General features: G+C 37.8%; 1 protein-coding gene across 9 annotated transcripts; it reads left to right on the top strand.

Annotated features, from left to right (window-relative positions):
* Nucleotides 1-1,275: 1,275 nt before the first annotated feature.
* LOC110936394 (coatomer subunit alpha-1) lies at nt 1,276-10,470 on the top strand. 9 transcript variants are annotated; one of them, XM_022178774.2, is made up of 8 exons: nt 1,276-1,486; nt 1,597-1,681; nt 1,779-1,840; nt 1,929-2,002; nt 2,216-2,445; nt 3,191-3,685; nt 5,064-8,055; nt 10,156-10,470. In XM_022178774.2, the coding sequence occupies exons 5-7, from the start codon at nt 2,238-2,240 to the stop codon at nt 8,009-8,011; spliced, it is 3,651 nt and encodes a 1,216-aa protein (XP_022034466.1). In that variant the 5' UTR covers nt 1,276-1,486; nt 1,597-1,681; nt 1,779-1,840; nt 1,929-2,002; nt 2,216-2,237; the 3' UTR covers nt 8,012-8,055; nt 10,156-10,470. The 9 variants fall into 9 exon arrangements, with proteins under 9 accessions (XP_022034466.1, XP_022034469.1, XP_022034470.1 ...); XM_022178777.2 differs by having other exon boundaries at nt 1,283-1,486; nt 1,929-1,981; XM_022178778.2 differs by lacking the exon at nt 1,929-2,002 and having other exon boundaries at nt 1,283-1,486.
* The last annotated feature ends 10,399 nt before the right edge of the window (nt 10,471-20,869 follow it).

Raw genomic sequence — 20,869 nt, 5'->3', positions numbered from 1 at the left:
AACATAACACATACACCAATTCAGATCATCACACCTACACCATCATCTTCATCATCATACTCAGTAAATCCCATCAATAGCAAAGCTAAGGTATGGTATGAGGAGGGTAAGATGTAGACAACCTTACCTCTATCCATTAGGAATAGAGAGACTACTTTTAGTGAGACCTAGTAAAAAGCACATTGATTCGGAACATCACACCTACACTAATAACTAGTAACAACACATTGATATTATATATAAAGATTCAAAATGGTCAAATCTTTTACCTTCAAGCTCATTTGCTCGGGAAGGTGCATTGCTTTTGATAGGGAAAACTTCACAATGTGAAAAAAAAAACAGAAAAAGCCAACGAGCCAACAAAGGGGGATTGTCAAAGACAGTTGACTCTAGAGTAATCCCTAAGCCTCATAACCAATGGACCTGATGATGAGAAACGACACGTAAACCGACATGAGATCAATATGTGCTATTTGTAGCTCTTTGTTATAAGTTGCCATTATTTTACCGTTTACTATTTCTTACGGTCTAAGCATTATGTTATGGATAATTTAAATATGTATGAATAAACGATAAGATCTAGAAGTTTAATACGAACTAGAAAGTTGAATCACCATGATTCCTTATTAAAGGGGGATTTTATGATTCTCCTGTTGTGAAAGATGATTAACGAGTTGTAGGCATGTATAAGTACATGGAGATGAACACGCCGAGTACATGGAGATGAACACAAATATATGAAGATAGGACTTGTCAAAAAGTACGTTGTATGTCTGTCATACTAAAAAATTCCACCCACATCATACTTCAAACGAGTTGAGTTATATCTATCTAACATTTTTTGTATTCTTTTCTCTAGTAAATTATATATGTACAAAAAAAAATATCGTTGGGACTGTAACAAACCGATCCAAAACTGGTTAAGTTCCCGCTACGTATCGAGACCGAACTGATTCTGACCAAACACCGTTGAAAACGAGTTGTATTCAAGATATAGTGGTTTTTTTTTTTGTATCATAAGCTATAGCGAGTACCGGTAACATGCTAGCGTCGCGTGAACAAACAACATTGATATCGGTATCAATGCTATCGGAATCGTTACCGATACTCGTTCTATGGTTTTCCATCGATGTATAACACACACGATATCTTTTAAGCATATATTTTTTTTGGTTCTCTTTTAGGTGCTATACTGAGTGTCGACAATATGCTAATATCATAATAAACCGAACCAATACCGATAAATAAAGAAATTATACTAGCTACAATCAAATCAGGTAGACAGGTACGTAATCGTCACGTTTCCATCTTAATGAAGTTGACTCTTTTAACACTATTTTTCATTTCTAGTTCATCAAATTCAACATTTTACACAACTCATCTTCTCATATCTCATACTGGATCCATATACCGTCTCATTAATCTCCAGCCGATCGATCCACCGACTCACTTCTTGAATTTAGGTCATTTCATTCTCAGATCTAAGGTAACTGCATTACAATTAGGTTTTTGTTCATCATGAATTCACGATATAATTGAATTACGAGTCACATGATCCAGTTGATCGATAGATTATCTTATTGATTGATTGATTAGGTCGGGAACGGTATTAATCTTCACACGATCGATCGATCGACCGATTCAGTTCTCGAATTTAGGTCATTTCATTCTCAGATCTAAGGTAACCGTCACATTTAGGTTTTTGTTCATCGTAAGTTTACGATATGATATGATTGAATTGCGAGTTACATGATCTAGTTAATTGATTGATTAATTAGGTCACCTGATCGATCGATTGATTCAGTTTTCGATTTTAGGTCATTTCATCCTCAGATCTAAGGTAACCGTCACATTTAGGTTTGTGTTTATTACGAATTCATGAAATGATTGAATTGCAAGTTACATGATCTGCTTATTTGATTGATTAGGTCGGGGACGGTATTAATCTTTACTTGATCGATCCACCGACCGACTCAGTTAGGTAATTATCATCAGATCTAAGGTAATTATCACATTTAGGTTTTTGTTTATTACGAATTCACAATGTAATAAGAATTGCGAGTTAGATGATCTGGTTCGTTGATTGATTGTTTGATTAGGTCGGTTACGGCATTAATTTCATTTTCAGATCTAAGTTAACTACATCACATGTTTATTACAAATTTAGGAAATGATTGAATTGCGCGTTACATGATCTGGTTTGTTGATTGATTAGGTCGGGGCGGGAGGTAGCGAAAATGTTGACGAAGTTTGAGACGAAGAGTAACAGAGTGAAAGGTCTGAGTTTTCACAGTAAGAGGCCATGGATTTTAGCGAGTCTTCACAGTGGTGTTATCCAGCTATGGGACTACCGGATGGGTACTCTCATTGATCGGTTTGAGGAACATGATGGCCCCGTTCGTGGCGTGCACTTTCATCAATCACAGCCTCTTTTCGTTTCCGGAGGTTTGTTACATTTGAATTGCATTGATGTTAATGAATTGCTCGCGAATTTTAGGTTTTTGTTAGTGTTAATCGATTTATTCTGGATATAATGTGCATCAGTGATAATTGGATTTTGCAGCTTGTTTTTTGTGTGGCTCATTATCTCGATTTAGTTATCTGGTTTATCAAATTAGTGTTTTAAGTTTGTGCCATGGGAATTTTTTGGATCTGGAAGGATTTGTTGCAAAGCATATCATGTTTTAAAAAGCAGGCGCCTAGGCACAGGTGCTGTTGCCATTGTGTAGGAAAGGCGAGTGATGTACAAAAGGCGCAGCTGAGGTGCGCTTTTTGTAAGGGGTTGGATTTGTGCTTCAGGATGTTTTACAACCAGATTTTTAGGCTGTACATAGGTATTTAGATAGTAAACCATGTATAGAACTTGTTTTTGTCAAAGTTTTGGGTAAATGATGCTACAAACCTATGAGAAATATATAAAAAGTTTCTATAATAAATTGCGCCTCGGTTTTAGACCATGTTGCCTCGGTGCGCTTCCCACTATTCAAACCAAGATGCATATGAGCAAGTGTTGTTTATAGCCGAAATTACATTATGTTGGAAAGTTGGAGTCATTTTGTTCTGTTTTCTCTATAATAAACAGTTATCATTGTCTTTTCTTCATACTGGTTAGTTTAAAGCCCATACACGTGTCTGAGTGTCTAAGAATATTTAATAATACTTTGCATTCCCAATGTAATTGTACATGCAGGAGATGATTACAAAATTAAAGTATGGAATTACAAGCTGCATCGGTGTTTGTTTACGCTGCTTGGCCACCTTGATTATATTCGGACGGTTCAGTTTCACCATGAGAACCCCTGGATTGTTAGTGCTAGTGATGATCAAACTATTCGGATATGGAATTGGCAATCTCGTACTTGTATATCTGTTTTGACTGGACACAACCATTATGTGATGTGTGCTTTGTTCCATCCAAAGGAGGACCTTGTGGTATCAGCATCATTAGATCAGACTGTTCGAGTATGGGATATTGGTGCCCTAAAGAAGAAATCAGTTTCACCTGCTGATGATATCCTTCGGCTGAGTCAGATGAATACAGATTTTTTTGGAGGGGTTGATGCTGTTGTGAAGTATGTATTAGAGGGCCATGATCGAGGAGTCAATTGGGCATCATTCCATCCCACTCTTCCTCTTATTGTTTCAGGAGCTGACGATCGCCAAGTGAAGATCTGGCGAATGAATGGTATGTGTTTCATTATCTAATCCTTTGTTGGTCATTCATTATGTTCCTTATGATAAATCTTGCTATGCTGGCTTGTAAAGAAAGGCAGGCTAAGGTAGTTTGTAATGTTTACTTTTATTTAACAACTATGGTTATGGTGATCTTATGTGGACTAGTTAAAGTTGGAGATTTTTGCTGAACACGCTTCATAAAAAACTATTGGTATGCTTTCATGCGTCAGCCTCACCAAATAGCCTTTGGCCCAGTGTTATCAGATGTCTAAGACACCATAGGCTGTGAGTTCAAGTCTCCTTAGGGGTAACTGTTTGTTGACTAGTGAGGCCCTTTGCTACAGTGTATGAAAGTTCTATTTCGCTTACCTATAACGGTATTTACAAAATCTAAAACACTTACATATGCCATAGTTGCAAATAATACTTAATAGTAAACAGCGCTGTGTTGCAAATTATTATAAATAGGAGGGCTTGAAATTTGAATGGACGGTGCTTCTTATACTCGCATGCAATTTTGTTTCTCACACATGTTTATATGTATAGTTTTTACTTAAGAGGTGGCAGGCCTCCTGTTTGAACGGCAATCACCTTTGTTTAATTGTTTCTATTAACAGAGGGAAGAAAGTTGACATTCTTTTGAAACTAGGTGTTGTAACTTGGTACCTCATGTGTTTTTATCTTATTTTTCAGCCTCCAGTCTTTTATAAATCAAATGTGCTTTGGTGCACCACAGTTGCCATACCGGTTACCATCTCTTATGCATAGTTGTCAATTTTCTTAAACCAAGATTGAGAATTACTATACCAATTTCCAACATGAATAGTTTGATGTTAATTGAATTGCAGACTTGCTTCAACTTTTTCTGGAACAACTACTTTAAATGCATAAATGTAAACTGGAAAATTAAACGTTGAAGTGATGTGTAGACACAAAAATGCTGATCAGGAGTATGTTTCTGTCCAGTTAGTGACTTAGTTCATTATAGCTTTAGCAAATGCCAACAAAAAGACCTTTGTGCCCATGTGGATGCTAAAGAGTCTTTGTTAAGATACTCATCCACAAAAACAACACACATTAGGTATGAAATCTAAATTAATCTTTTATAGAACACTACGCAACTCAGTTTGCCAATGTAAGTGTGATTTTCGGGTGCAATGGTAAATCATAGAGGTGTTTCTCCTGAGTATTCATGTGAAACCAATATTTTTTTTCTATGGTGTTTCTCGTTCTTGGACATGGCATGGACCAACATGCTAGTTCAACTGTTTCTCTGCATAAGAGTGAAAAACGTGAATGAAGTTTTAGTCCGTTCTTGTGTGGTGCATTATTACCAAGATGCCGCATGATTTTTTGTTGAATCTGATTTACTTACTTTTGTCTTTCAGATACAAAAGCTTGGGAAGTAGACACATTGAGAGGTCACATGAATAACGTATCATGTGTTCTTTTCCATGCAAGACAAGACATCATAGTATCTAACTCGGAGGATAAAAGTATACGTGTTTGGGATGCTACAAAAAGAACCGGTCTTCAAACTTTCCGTCGTGAGCATGACAGGTTCTGGATTCTCGGTTGTCATCCCGAGATGAACCTGTTGGCAGCTGGCCATGACAGCGGTATGATTGTTTTCAAGCTAGAAAGAGAACGCCCTGCTTTCGCTGTTAGTGGTGAATCTTTGTACTATGTAAAAGACCGTTTTCTACGGTTTTACGAGTACACTTCTCAAAAAGACACTCAAATATTACCTATTCGCAGGCCAGGTTCAGTCAGCTTGAACCAGGGCCCAAGAACCCTCTCTTACAGCCCAACTGAAAACGCGATACTAATATGTTCAGATGTGGATGGCGGATCTTATGAACTGTACATCATCCCTAAAGATAGTATTACTAGAGGTGATACAGTTCAAGAGGCGAAACGTGGTGTCGGTGGGTCAGCGGTTTTTGTGGCCCGAAATAGATTTGCAGTTCTTGAGAAGAGCACCAATCAAGTGTTGGTCAAAAACTTAAAAAATGAGATTGTGAAGAAGAGTGCCCTTCCTTCTCCCGTCGATGCTATATTCTACGCTGGTACAGGTAACTTGTTATGTAGGGCAGAAGACAGAGTTTTCATCTTTGATCTCCAACAACGGTTGGTTCTCGGGGACCTACAAACTTCTTTTGTCAGGTACGTTGTTTGGTCAAGCGATATGGAGAGTGTTGCCTTGCTTAGTAAGCATTCAATAGTTATAGCTGATAAAAAACTGGTTCACCTGTGCACCCTTCATGAGACAATCAGAGTGAAAAGCGGTTCATGGGATGATAATGGCGTGTTCATATACACCACGTTAACCCATATTAAATACTGTTTGCCTAATGGAGACAGTGGAATCATTAAAACCCTTGATAATCCGGTTTACATCACAAAAATATTTGGAAACACACTCTTTTGTTTGGATCGTGATGGGAAAAACCGGCCAATAGTTATTGATTCAACTGAATACGTCTTTAAGTTATCTTTACTGAAAAAGAGATATGACCATGTAATGAGCATGATAAGAAACTCCGAGCTGTGTGGGCAAGCCATGATTGCGTATTTACAACAAAAAGGTTTCCCTGAAGTTGCCCTCCATTTCGTGAGAGATGAGAGAACCCGTTTCAATCTAGCACTAGAAAGTGGAAACATCCAGATAGCTGTTGCTTCTGCTAAAGAGATTGATGAGAAAGATCACTGGTATAGATTAGGGGTTGAGGCCCTTCGTCAGGGTAATTCTGGCATTGTTGAATATGCATATCAGAGGACGAAAAACTTTGAGAGGCTATCTTTTCTGTATTTGATAACAGGAAACTTGGATAAGTTGTCTAAAATGATGAAGATTGCTGAGGTGAAAAACGATGTTATGGGGCAGTTCCATAATGCTTTGTATTTGGGTGATGTTCAAGAACGGATCAAGATTTTGATCAACGCTGGCCATCTACCACTAGCATATGCTACAGCTAAGACCCATGGGTTGAATGAGATTGTTGAAGATCTTGCTGATAAACTTAACGGTAATGTTCCTAATTTGCCCAGTGGTAGGTCTTCTTCTCTTTTGTTCCCCCCAACACCGGTCTTGTGCGGTGGGGACTGGCCATTGTTGAGGACCATGAAAGGGATATTTGAGGGTGGTCTTGATAACGCTGGAAAAGGTGGAAACGAAGAGTATGAAGATGCTGCTGATGCTGATTGGGGTGAGGAGTTGGATATTGTGGATGTGGAGAATATTCAAAATGGTGATGTCAGCATGGTGCTGGATGATGAAGAAGCACCTGAAGATAATGAAGAGGGAGGTTGGGATCTTGAGGATCTCGAACTTCCTCCGGATGTTGAAACCCCAAAAGCCACCACTAGTCGTTCTGCTGTATTTGTAACACCGACTGCTGGTATGCCTGTGAGTCAGATATGGGTGCAGAAGTCATCTCTTGCTGCTGAGCATGCAGCAGCTGGCAACTTTGACACCGCCATGCGGTTACTGAGCCGCCAGCTTGGTATAAAGAATTTCACACCGCTGAAGTCCTTGTTCATTGATCTTCACACGGGAAGTCATTCTTACTTGCGTGCGTTCTCATCGGCTCCCATAATCTCATTGGCCATCGAGAGGGGTTGGAGTGAGTCAGCAAGTCCTAATGTCCGGGCCCCGCCTGCACTCGTGTTCAGTTTCTCTCAGTTGGAAGAAAAACTCAAGGCCGGTTACAAAGCCACAACCACAGGGAAGTTTACTGAAGCCTTACGCCTCTTCTTAAGCATTCTCCATACCATCCCACTGATTGTTGTCGAGTCAAGACGAGAAGTGGATGAAGTTAAAGAGCTGATTATTATCGTGAAAGAATATGTTTTGGGCTTACAGATGGAACTTAAAAGGAGGGAACTGAAAGACAACCCGGTTCGTCAACAAGAACTGGCGGCTTATTTCACGCACTGCAACCTTCAGCTACCGCACTTGAGACTTGCCTTGATGAATGCTATGACTGTGTGTTACAAGGCTGGTAATCTGATCACAGCATCAAACTTTGCCCGGAGGCTTTTGGAGACCAACCCAACTGCAGAAAGCCAAACCAAAACCGCTCGTTCTGTTATGCAGGCTGCTGAGAGGAACATGAAAGATTCCACACAATTGAATTATGACTTTAGAAACCCGTTTGTTGTTTGCGGAGCAACTTATGTCCCTATATATCGGGGACAGAAGGATGTGTTATGCCCGTACTGTAATTCACACTTTGTTCTTTCCCAGGAAGGCCAGCTTTGTACTGTTTGTGACCTTGCTGTGGTTGGATCAGATGCTTCAGGCTTACTGTGTTCTCCATCTCAGATCAGATAATTTTTCAAAGTTTCTTTACAGTCTTGCCAGTCTCAGTTGTTTAGGTAATGTTCTCTCTTGCTGGGTTTATTTTAGGAATATCTTTTAAAAGTATCATCAGCAACTAATTTGCTTGAAAGACATTTTATCCTTGTGGTTTCAGTATTAAAGTATAATATATATATATATTCTATAGAGAAAAATTTCCGGATAGTCCCTGTGGTTTGACTAGTTGTTACTTGGATAGTCCCTAAAGTGGATGGAGGTTAGTTTTATCAGTTAAGTGGGTGTGAAATGACAAAATTGCCCTTACTAATAAACTGATAATTAAACACTAAATGAAATAAATGAAAAGTTGTGGGTTCCATCTAATTATTTAATCTTGGACAAAGAGGTGGGACCCGCCTTCCACTTCTTTTTCATCCTAAAACCACCACCAGCCACCACCATGACCCCATCTCCTAAAACCACCACTTGCCACCGCCTCTTAAAACCACCACTTAAACCACCATCTCCACCGTCACCCTTTCTCCACCACCTCTGTTTCAACACCACCCTGAAATTAACCATAACACTCTTCATTTTCCCCTCAAAATCCCACAAAAACCAACCAAAATCTAGACCCAATTGTCACACTTTCCACATATTAAAATCGATAGAACTGGTGTGTGTCTAACTTGAAATACCATTTATTTATTAATTGTATATATGCTAAGAAGTAGCAGCTCCATAAGTTGGTTTTTATGATGTGAAAAGAACATATGACCATGTCATTCCTCACTAATTCAATATGGAGGAAACTAGTTATAGAGTTGAAGTCCAGCTTACATTTCTCAAATCTCCAATTACGATTCTCACCATTTGCAATTACCAAACACCAGAGTCTTCTTAAAAATTAACCGTTGATCTAGATTCAAGTTCTAGTCAAGATTAAATATGGTATTATCGTACAAAAAATAACACGATTCAGAGATCCAATAGTTACCTGATTTGAATTAAACCAGATCAAAGAAGTGAGGGTGCTGGTTGCAAGTAGTTGTAAACGAGTCAAGAGGCGGCAGTACGACGGGTTCGTAACAAGGATGGTTCATGGCGGAGCAATGGCGGTAATTGGTTACTGTTCAAGCCGGCGTGTACCCAACTGTTGGGTTATCGTAGAAATTCGGGTCGGCGGAAGTGTAACCTGTTTAACGAGGAAACGAAGGATTTAGTGTCGGGCATATGTATCGCAAAATTATGGGTTTGTTAAGGTTGAGGGTTTGAGAAAGTCCAGAGGAGGAGTCCGATGACGGCGCCGGAGAACAAAATAAAAGCATCGGAAGCGATGGAGAGCGACGACTGCTATGCACCGCCGTTGTTTCTGGCGATCTGACTTGAAAACGGAGACCGGTAAACCTCAGGGGACTTCATTTCGTTGTTGCGGTAGAGTAAATGTGAGGGGTGGTTGTATAAAGGTAGAGAGGGCGACTTTAATTGTGTTGGAAGGTGGGGCCCCGTGTGTGTCGTGTCTAACAATGGTTCATGGTAGGTGTTTCCGGTGATGTTAACAGGTGGTGTGGGTGGGTAAGGGGTTGGGGATGAAGTGGTGTGGGTGTGTGGAGGGATGGGGATGAAGATGATGTCAAAAGAGATGGTGCCATTATTTATGTGCTCAACTTTTTTTTTCTTTAAATTTTTATCTTTTATCATTAAGGGTAATTTAGTCATTTCACAGTCTTAATTGGACAAAATAACGGCCATCCATTCTAGGGACTATTTGAGTAACAACCAAGCAAACCACAGGGAAGAAGAATGTAATTTTAGAAAGTTAGGGACTAAAGGTGAAATTTGGACAAACCACAGGGACTATCTGGGTATTTTTCTCTATTTTATATAAGATTTATTAAATATATGATATAAAAAATCCTCAGAAAAAACCTTAATTACCTCTAGTTCTAAATTTAAAATTACTTGATGGTAGAGGTGGCAAATTGCTTGATGGTTGGGTTGGGTCGGGTTCTTTTTCAGATCTGTTTTTTCTCTTTAATTCTCTCCATTTGGGTCGGGTTCTTTCTCTGAAATTTCTTGGTAGTATTTTATATAGGTTTTGTATCTTTTGGCAGGATGAACATTTGTCAAACTAATTTGTTTTTGTTGATCGTGATTTCTGTTTTGACGTTTTACAGTTTAAACGTGTCTGGATTCCTGAGTAAAGAGAGAAGATTTTTGCCACTAGCTGATATTTATGCTTCTATATCAGAGACTCAGGGAGCCCATCACATTAAACTGTAGATTAGATTTCGGTTTTGGGTTTAGTTTCTGGAGGTTCTATATTCAGATATTTGAAATATTTTTGTTTTCTTGGAATATGTTATAATCGAGTTTCGTATAAAGACAGAGACAGTTATGTGGCGAGGAATTCAGAAAATGGTGTCGATTTGTTAAGTGGTGGTTGTATGTAGTCGTTTTTGCAATAATATTTCAGGACTTGATATTTTTACTTAGGTTTTTCAATCCCTTTGATATTTTGTTTCTAGGTATTATTTGGTCTTGGCTTTTAAAGTTGGGTTTAGATCATAGCAAAATCCTGTTAGGTGTAATCAAGCCGAAATGGAGTCTGTCTAAGCTAAATTCGTTTAACCCAAGGGAGTAAGAGCTTGTCTTGTGTGTAAATTTATAACCCCGTTGAGCTTTCAACAAACTGGCTCATATATTAGAGTGCTGTTGTCTACCTATGTTAGGAGTATAAATGATAGAAAATGGAGTTATAATTATAACCATTGTAATCTATCTGAGTTTTGTATTATACTGAAAATCTGATCATAATGTTATACCTAGGGCCAAAAGTAAATTATTATGAATGTTACAACAGTCCACATAAAAGGATTTTTTCGATAGATGGTGGAGTTATAAGAAATGATTTGGTTTTGGGGTTTTGTTTGAATCCCTTTTGATATGTGGTTAGTCCTCTTGTTCCACGTGAAGGCGACCATCGACAACTAGGGCTGCTGGTTTCATTGGTGTTGAAGGGAGACCGGTGACCGATCGATTTTCCAGCTAGGGGTTTGGTGATGGTTATTTTGGGTTTGGTGATGGTTATTTTTCTGTTAAGGATGGTTTTAGGGTTTACATTGGCTCTCCGGCGAGATTTTGGCAACCCTATCTTTGTCTGCGTGCTACCATCTTGGGTAAATATGCGACATCTAAGGTACATTCAAGCAAACCAGGTTCGTTCCTCCGGTCTCTTTTGACATTTTCGGTTACACTAAACGTTGCCACGGAGTCATGGCAGAAAGTCCAAGTCCGCTTGTGACCCAAGCGGACCACCCACAAACCAAATTGATTTTTAAATAACACCGAAAACGTAAAGGAAACTGAAAGATCAACTCCCGTCTCTTGTCAAGAGACGTAAGGTTCGACCTATTCTTCGCTTGAAGATATGTAATAGTTTACACTACTTATATATAGATCCATATATCTTAAACAGTTAAACCTATTATTTAAGAATCATAACAATCAAACGGTTTGCGAATGAGCAATGTCAATTCTCCTAGAGTTGCGTAGAATATGATAGAACCGGAAAACAAATTTCATGTCTCTCACATTGGTTTCTTTGTGTGAATCATTCTCCTCTCCTCAAACCATGCTATATTTTTAATCACTTGTTAGGATGGAATGCCACAAGTTGATTCAAGTAAAGAACAAAAATCTAATAAACAATACGTCACAAACGTTTATGTTAGACCGAAATACGTTTTTTTTTTAAATTTACAAATGCTCATCTATATGCTATATAATAAAATAAACATATTCATTCATTGGAACTATCTATCCCGTTTGCGGTATGCGCATATAATGTATATATGTATGGGCCATCGGGGGGCAAAAGTGAAAGTGCACTAGTATTAACGTTATTTTACTAATTTCGTGAAAATAACGTTAAAAGCTGAGGCCGGTTAATCATGCATCATGTGGTGGTGTTGATAGCTGAAAGACAAAAGAGTACATGCACTAATCGGTCTTTTTCCTGATTGCTGAGTGTTATGTGTCTTATGTCCAAGGCTTGATGCAAAATTACTATCGAGTCGGGGGTCTCACTGGAGGCAGCCTCTCTATTCCTACGTGGTAGAGGTAAGACTGTCTACGTCTTACCCTCCTCAGACCCTATCTTTGTTTTGCTATTGGTGGGATTTACTGAGTATGATGATGATGATTCATTGGAACTATCTATTTTTTTCCTGCTTTTCTCTCTTACTTATACTATAAAGGGGCAATTTCATATATACCCCTACAAACTTGCAAAATATCGTATATATCCCTGCAAAATTACAAATATCATATATATGCTCTTACGGAGTAGTTGAAATATCATATATACCCAATTTATTAAAAACAACTTAATAAAAGACAATTTTGCCCTTATTTTTCTAAAACTTTGAAATCTCTTATATGACCTTTAACTTGAAATATTATATTTACTCATTTCTAACTTAATTTATTTAGGTTAAATATTATATATATGTAGAATACTATTGTTTATGGGAAAAATAATAAAAATAAAAACGGGTTAATAATAAATTTAAGTTCAAAATGTCTTATATAAAAATATAAAGTTAAAAGATTAGCATATATGAAAACTTAGAAGTTTACAAAATCAGGGTAAGATGATTATTTATTACATTATTTTTAATAAATTAGGTATGTTTGATATTTTAACTTTTTTTGTAAGAGCATATATGATATTTTTGGTTTTAGTTGAGCATATATGAAATTTGTCAAGTTCGTAAAGGTATATATGAAATTAATCCTATTAATCAAATATGTAAAACAAGATATATATGTGTTTGTTTAAATTTTTTAAAGGATTATCTTTGTTTAATTTGAAAGGATATCAATTCTTTTTTAAATTAGTTTTTTTTATAAATTTAATCTCTACGATATGTCACGAGTAATTGGTGGGCTCTGCGGGTCAAGCTAACGATCACTATCCATTCGAAATTCCTAAGTTGTTCAAATTTCTATCTAGTAGAACACTAACTGGAACGGTTACTATAACACTCTACGATACAGGAAGACTACACGTATTGTTTGCACTTAACATTCGATCTATAACACGAGTCGTCTGAGACTAGTAATCGAAAGCAAACAAAACTCGTTAGCCACTCATGGAGGAGTTTTCCTCAACATTCTCGAAATTCTTCTACATGGGCTGGTTCTTTGGTGTCTATGACACCTTACCTTATCTTAGTTATTGGATCCTATACAAGACAACAAATTACGTAAGAATGAGAAATTGAGAAGTGTCATTGGCTTGAAGGGTATTCTAGTCATTTCTCAAGTGAACAACTTTCCCCCTTGATTTTCAAACGGCTATAACCTTTTTCATACGCTAATATTTTTTTTTAAAGATAGCGTATTAACGTGCATTTCATTCTCTTTAATTCGAGCAGTCTATTACCATAGTTTCTTTAAAAAAAATTTCATGATTTTGAATACTAATTACGTGATTTTGAATACTCGTTACGTGATTACACATTCAACATAAATCATTATGTGATTACACATTCAATATGATTTGTTATAACTAATGTTATTACAATTATGCTTATAATGTAATCACTCAGGCCCTGTTTGGTGAATCAGAGCCTCTGACCGAATAAGAGGCTCCACTCCTCTAAATGGTTTAGCGACTCCTCAACTCTGAATGGTTAAGAACTTGAAATCCCATTCAGATGCCATTCAGATGTCGAACCAAACACCAAAACTTTTGACCGAATCAGAACCAACCTCTGATTGATTCCATTCAGATGCCATTCGGATGCAAAAAAAAACAGGGCCTCAATGTGGTTTCACATAAAATATACTATAATGAAATCACGTAATCACGAAATAGGTATTCATAATAACGTAGTCACGTAATAAATACATAGTCAACTATTGTTACGTAATTACGTAATAACTTACTACGGTTCCACATACTATAATGAAATCACGTAATGGGTATTCGAAATCACATAGTCATGTGCGAGGTATTTAAAATCACGTAATCACGTAATTGGTATTCAAAATCACGTAATCGCGTAATTGGTATTCAAAATCATGTAAATTGTTTTAAGAAAACTATAGCAATAGGCTGCTCGAATGAAAGAGAATGAAATGCTCGTTAATACGGTGTATTTTTTTTTTAAATATTAACGTATGAAAAAGTTATAGCGGTTTGAAAATCGAGGAGAGGAGGAGTTCAAGTGGGAAAGGACCAGAATACCCTTTCTTTGTTTGTTTCTTCAATTGTTTGAACCTCATATTTACGAAAATGCTACCGCCTAGTTTTGAGATATTGATCTTGGGAGATCAATGGTTAAGTTTATCTCCTACATTTCGTACAATAAATCTCTCTTGTACATGATAAGTTATCTCATTATCAAAGTGACAAAAGATAAAAACAAAAATTATAAACTTAACGAGTAATTATCTATACTATATTATAATGCATGAGGGAGTGGTATTTTAAGATACCCAAAAAATAAGAACTTTTTCCCCACTTTATTTATAGAAAGACCCCTAAAATTAGGGTAGTTTAGTCTTTTAATCACTATTTATTTTTAGCCCCTAAACTTATTACACTTAAATCCCTAAGGTTTTAACAAAATTATAGATCATTAGTTACAATTCACACATCCACAACAAACTTATATTTTTTTACGTATTCTTAACATATCTTATAAACTATACTGTTTCAAAAAAAAATCCAAAGATAGCATGACGACCTACACATTTTTGTCGACGTTTCGGTAGTTTTCTTGTTCAATATCGACGCACGGATTAAAAGGTACAAGTCGATAATGATTTAATGTATAAGTAATTAATACTTGTGATCTAATGCACCTAATCAACAAAGATGGGCTCCAACTATGCAAAAAAAAAAAAAAAAAAAAAAGAATTAAAAGTACCGTAACAAAAAATGAAGATATTACGTGTCACATTTTATTTTATTAAAACTGCCTAATATTTGTACTTAGATATATTTTATAAAAGCTTAAAACTAACTACAACAAACTTCCTAAATAAAGGAGTGACAAATCTAAAATTAAACCCTAATGCACTTCTATAGTTACTACTATAAATACATAGCAGGACACCCATATATCTATTGCTAAACAAAGTTAAAAAATGGATCCAGTTCTGAATTCAATTGTTGCGAAAAACCAAGCATGCGAGATTGAAAATTCTAAGGTCGGTTCTGTTATATCGCAACAATGAATAATTGTTTTCTTTTATTTAGTTTTATGTGAATGTTAACTTATTTGATTTTTCAGATTCAGTTGCATGATGAACATGCCAATTTAAACAACCCATTTGTCGAACAAGCTTCTAAGGTATTGATTTTGTTGGTTTTTAAGTATTATTTTTGCATATATCTTTCATTTTAGCATGTTCGTTATGTTATTATATGTGTGTTTTATTGTAGGATGATGGTGATAAAAGTGTTGATATTATTTCTTATGGTGCAATGTTTAGTCCATACAAGTCTAATCTTCAACGTGAATTTAGTGAAGAGGTAATTTTAAGGTTTATTTATTTTTTTTAACTTTTGTATTCATGTAACACCTCGAAAAATTTCGTCCAATAATGTCTTGACACGTGTCATAAGGTTCCGGTATGTGAAAACAAACTTTAGAGGGACTAAAAGTGACAAACAGTGAAAACTATGGAACGTAAGGGTCCAAAGTGTCAACAATGGATAAATAGACTCTATGAGAACCCTACATAATGTTTATAACCTTAAACGGATGGTTCATGGATCATACGAAGCGAAAAATGCACAAAAGTGAGGAATTACAAACTATAGGGGCCAAAAGTGTCAACATGTTGAAATTATACCTCTGAGTGAACTTCTGGCAGACCCGAAGCCTTGTAACGCTAAAATATACTCACTAGAATATGTGGTAAAAATTTCGTGAAGTTTCGATAACGTATGAGAAAGTTATGGCCAAAACCGTACTTGAGGGGTTAAAAGCGTCAACGTCGAATTTCATGGGTTTTCGGTTGAGCGCAAAGTTATCCGATGACATTACCATGTTGGTAAATGTCCCAAGGTTCTTAAAAACCAAGTTTGAGGGTTTACGGGTCAAAATAAGTAGCCGAAACATCGCGTGCAAGAACAGGGACCAAATCTGCCAAGTGTGAAAGTTGTTTGGCTGACCAGCAGGCCAGGCGACCCGCCTGGACATGCCCAAGCGGGCCGCGTGAGACTATCAGATGCTGAGTTCGCGAATTAGTTGCATTCTGGTCCATTTTTGAAGTGTAAAACAGCTAATACCACCTCCTTTTGCACCAATAAACTTCCTTGCATGCCTAGGACTACAGTGAGCTATCCACAACCTCTGAATTTCTCCTTAAATCAGATCAAAAGCTCATTTTACTAAACACTTGTGTTGTAAACAAGAACTCTCAACTTGCAAGAACACTCTCAAGGCTTTCTGGAGCATTTCTGAACGACAAGGCCACCTCCTAGTGTTAACTAAGCTTCATTAGGACCTTTGTAAGCTTCTATATCAGTCTCTAATTCGTTCTTGCTTTGATTATTAGTAAAAGTCAAAACCGTTGTTCTTGTAGTTTGACTTTTCGATTAAACGAGTTTAGCTCTGTCATTTCTCAAATTGGAACCACATATATGTTGGTATTTATGTGGGAAACAAACCCTCAAAAGGGTATTCTCTGATTCCCACTTATTGCATGCTAATTGTCGAGTCAAAGGCGTTCTTAAAAAGTCAACAGAAGTTGTTTTTGCAAAAATAAGCTTAAATGGTAATGTAGATGACATGCAATTCGTTTGACCATCAAAAATAACTTATAATGAACATAAGAATGTGTTCTATCATAATCAACTCGACAATCTATAGTATAAATACGAATCGGAACCGAAAGTCTTGTAAAACGATTTTTTCGTTGACTCTCGATTCGGATCCGTGCATGCATGTTTGAGATCTGTATTGGAGTGTATTTTTAGACCACTTTTATTTTGGTTAAACTTTCTGGAATTTTTATATCTCGAGTCTATGCTTAACCGATTCATTTGCATGTTTCCGATTTATGCTTAAAGTTGACTATTTTGCCCTTTTCGATATAAAACGTGATTTTTGGAAAGGTGAAAGAGTAGAAATCTTTATTTCTAATATATAAACTTGCACCGAAAATTTGAGATCAGTTAGTGGTCCAGATTTTGAGGTATGGCCGATATCGTAAAACTATATCTTAAAGTTACATAAACGGCGCATTTCGCGTATAACCTATTTCAGGCCACGTTTTGATATAAAACTTTTTACCCACTGATGTTATATATTATTTTGGGATTTTTGATGATTTTTATTTAATTTTTGGCTGATCGTATCATAGATCGCTTAGTCGATTCGGTTAATGCCGGCTTTGACCGTTTAAGCCATAAAATGAGTTTTATACATTCTTTTGACCCGAAACCTTTTTCTACTGATTTTATATGTTAAATAAATTATTTTGAGCCTTCTGGAAATGTAAAAATCTCAGCTTTCTTATTAAAACCCGGAAACGGCTCTAAATCGCATTTTTAGCATTTTTAACGCATAGTAAGCGTTATACTCATTTTAAACATATAAGATTCATTCCTACTGATGTATTTAGTATATTTTCATATAATAACAGTAAGTATAAGTATATGAACCCAGATTTCCAGTTTCGGCATTTTTAGCCCTTGTGAAATTACTAAAATACCCCTACGGTGCATAGTTTGATTTTAAATGATAAGTTTGGTATATGGGTCATACCCTACTGTTATAATAAGTTAAATGAAGTATATTTACTGTATAAACCAGACCCGAAACTCAGATTTCTAATATGACTCTTTTATAATCTTTTAAATGACCAAAATGCCCTTCTAAGGTATAAATTGAGTTTAAAATCGTTCGGGGCATAATAGAACATAACTTACTGATATTATATCGTATTTAAAGCATATTATCTCAGGGAACTTGCATTTGACTCTTTTGGCTACCCGTAACGCCCTTTTTGCGTTCGGTTCGGTTTACGTAACTAGTTTGCGTAAATTGACCGAAACGGGTCAAACGTTATCATTTTTATCTCAAAATCCAGAATGTATTTAGTATACCCATATTATACAAGTATTCAAACTTGTTGGGTCTAAATCACATTCTATCCGGTCTTTCGCTTAATCGTGCGCTTGTACCGTATCGTCCTTAAAACTAACCGGTCAAAGCTAAGGCTTAAATAAAAGACCCGTTAGAAATCTAATAGGTTATTATAAACCTTTGTTCCAGATTAGGAGGCCCAGTAAAAGCTATCCACACTTACCAATTGTGATTCATACTTGCTCAGGTAAATACATTTTGACTTATTTTCCCTATACGGGCTTGGGGTACGGTATTTAAAATACCGCTTGATCGAGCGCACAAATCCTGCACCCTATGGGTGTACAGTCTTGAATAGTTTGTGCGACTCGTTTAAACAGTCTTGTTCTTACTTTAGGCTTTGGGGGGTTATTGACCGTGTCCCGGATATCCTTGGCATTATCTTACGAGATGGCCACGACCAGAGCACGGGGTGTAGGCGTACACCCGACGTGTATAACTCTTTAATGTGGTGTGTCATTTAATCTTTAGCCCGGACAGCAGATCCCGGGCCACCAAATGTACGAGTAACATGTAATTCGTTCACAAGTTTATATTGCATAATTATCCCAAGTTAATAAAAATATTTATGCCTTGTGCATTTAAATCAATTTTCAATCATTTTCAAAATGAGTCAGTTGATTTGTATTTACCAGTGTAAACTGACGTATTTTTCCCAAAAGGTTAAGTGCAGGTACTAAATGAACTAGGCTGGCTGTTTCCTAAGAGCGTCCACTATAGTCTCGCAAGCTCGGACGACAAATAAACTGTTGAACAATTTATCTTATTTTATTGATCCGCCTGTGGATCCGTTTCAACTACTTATGATGTTTATTATTACATTTTAAATAAAGTTGAAATGAATCTATTTCTGCTTCCGCTGTGCATTATTATATTGTGTTGTTTGTTTATGACGATGCCAACCACGTCACTGTACCCCACACCGGGCCCACCGGTGACACGTGGAGATCGGGGTGTGACAGGTTGGTATCAGAGCCAACGCTGAGTGAATTAAACACTAGTCTTTTGTGTTTGATCTCAGTTACACAATTGCACATTCCTCGATTTTCGAGTCTAGACAAAGAACTTAGGAAATGTTCAAAATTTCGTTTGTTTTATTTTTATTTATTATTAGCTTTGTCTTATATATTTTGTTGTGCAACTTGTTTAATTTTTGACAGTTTCATCATGCCGCCACGTATGCGAGGACGAGGAGGATTCGCCACATCACATGACCACGGGGCAGGACCCTCACACAGGCGAGCCCCATCAGCTTCGCACAACACTGCAGCCCATGATCTTTGGAGGTCATTCGCCGAGCCAGCCAGGCACTCGGTATCTTTGAGCACCTCGCCATCCCTACCCCACTCATTTGGGCCCCATTCTGAAAATGGGCCCCACGACTCCCATGGATCTTTCATTCCATTACACCAGTCACCTCACCACTACCCAGCACCAGTTTATCAGGGCCTGTATAACCCTGATGCCTATTTGGATGAACCAGTGGGTCATAACCCACTAGGACCTGAAGACCACTTCTCTGGTGGTAACGAGATGGAGGTCGACGAGGACACTGACCCTTCCCTGCCACCGTCCGGCACGCCTAACCATCCCATTGAGATATCGGATGGGTCACCATACAGGGGATCACCATTCAATGGTGTTGACAGCTACGAGGAGAGGTTTAAATAGCATGATTGGTTTTACACCCCCAGCCATCACAACTCTCCCATGCACCAGTCTTACCACGGTTCTCCCGTGCATTCGCAGCACCACTCTCAGCAGCAGCAGATTCAGCAGCCGCCTTTGCAGCAGGACCCATCTGAGGCCTTTTGGCGCGACGTGATTACTCCGTCGCCACCACCACCACCGGTTTTGCCTCCTCCGCCTCAGAGGCCAAGGAGGAACGCGCGTATGTCTACGCGAGGAGGGATTCGCATTGCCACCCCTCGACATTCAGGTAGCGGCCGCTACTCGCCGCTCCACGAGGAGTCAGAGATGGGAGAGTCTCAGCATCCCGTCTCAGAGGTTACTTCTGCGACTATTGCGCCACTACCGCCGCAGAACTTTGGAGAGCCCATCCCTGCGTATGCTAGCGCAGCACAGTTCAACCCTTTCGAGCCGACTTTTCCTCCCGGTTATGATTATACGGGAGATCCCTACTGGTTAGCTTCAGGCTACTACCCTCTCAATCAGGAGAGTACATTTGGAGGTCCCTGGGCTACGGGACAATCAGCTTTTGGATTCCCACCGCAGGGATACCAGCAGCCGCAGCCTCCACAGCCACCGCAGTATCAGCCACCGCCGCCGGCGCCGATGATGTCGTCACCGCAAGTCCAAGAAATCCTACAAGGGATACATGACGTGCGACGGGAATTGCAAAATGATCGCCGACACAACCGCGGTATGTTCAAGAAGATGGTTGACTTGATTAAGGGTAAGAGTAAGAAGGATTATTAAATCCTTTGTTTGTTAGCTCTTTTACTCATGTCCATGCGTGGACATTCATTCCTGTATTCTACCCCTGCGTGGGTATATTACTCTTGTTCTACCCCTGCGTGGGTATGTTGTTTCTGTTAACCCCTGCGTGGGTTTTGTCTGTTTGTTTGTTTTGTTGTTGTTATTTGGTTTAGCCTCTGCGTGGGCATGTTATTTGAATTAAAGTCTCGTTTAGGGCAAAAGTTGTACTAGTTTACTTTAATTTAAATGGTTAATTTGAATTTCTCATTTTTATTTATGT

Source organism: Helianthus annuus, chromosome 4 (assembly GCF_002127325.2).
Source record: "Helianthus annuus cultivar XRQ/B chromosome 4, HanXRQr2.0-SUNRISE, whole genome shotgun sequence".
In the NCBI taxonomy this organism is placed as follows: domain Eukaryota; kingdom Viridiplantae; phylum Streptophyta; class Magnoliopsida; order Asterales; family Asteraceae; genus Helianthus; species Helianthus annuus.
This window is presented reverse-complemented; position numbering and strand designations above follow the sequence as displayed.

What these genes read in the sequence shown, in the direction of transcription:
- LOC110936394 (XM_022178774.2), top strand. Translation starts at nt 2,238, where the DNA reads ATGTTGACGAAGTTTGAGACGAAGAGTAACAGAGTGAAAGGTCTGAGT. An exon ending in GCCTCTTTTCGTTTCCGGAG is followed by an intron (nt 2,446 to 3,190) that starts GTTTGTTACATT and finishes TTGTACATGCAG; the next exon opens with GAGATGATTACAAAATTAAA. An exon ending in GAAGATCTGGCGAATGAATG is followed by an intron (nt 3,686 to 5,063) that starts GTATGTGTTTCA and finishes TTTGTCTTTCAG; the next exon opens with ATACAAAAGCTTGGGAAGTA.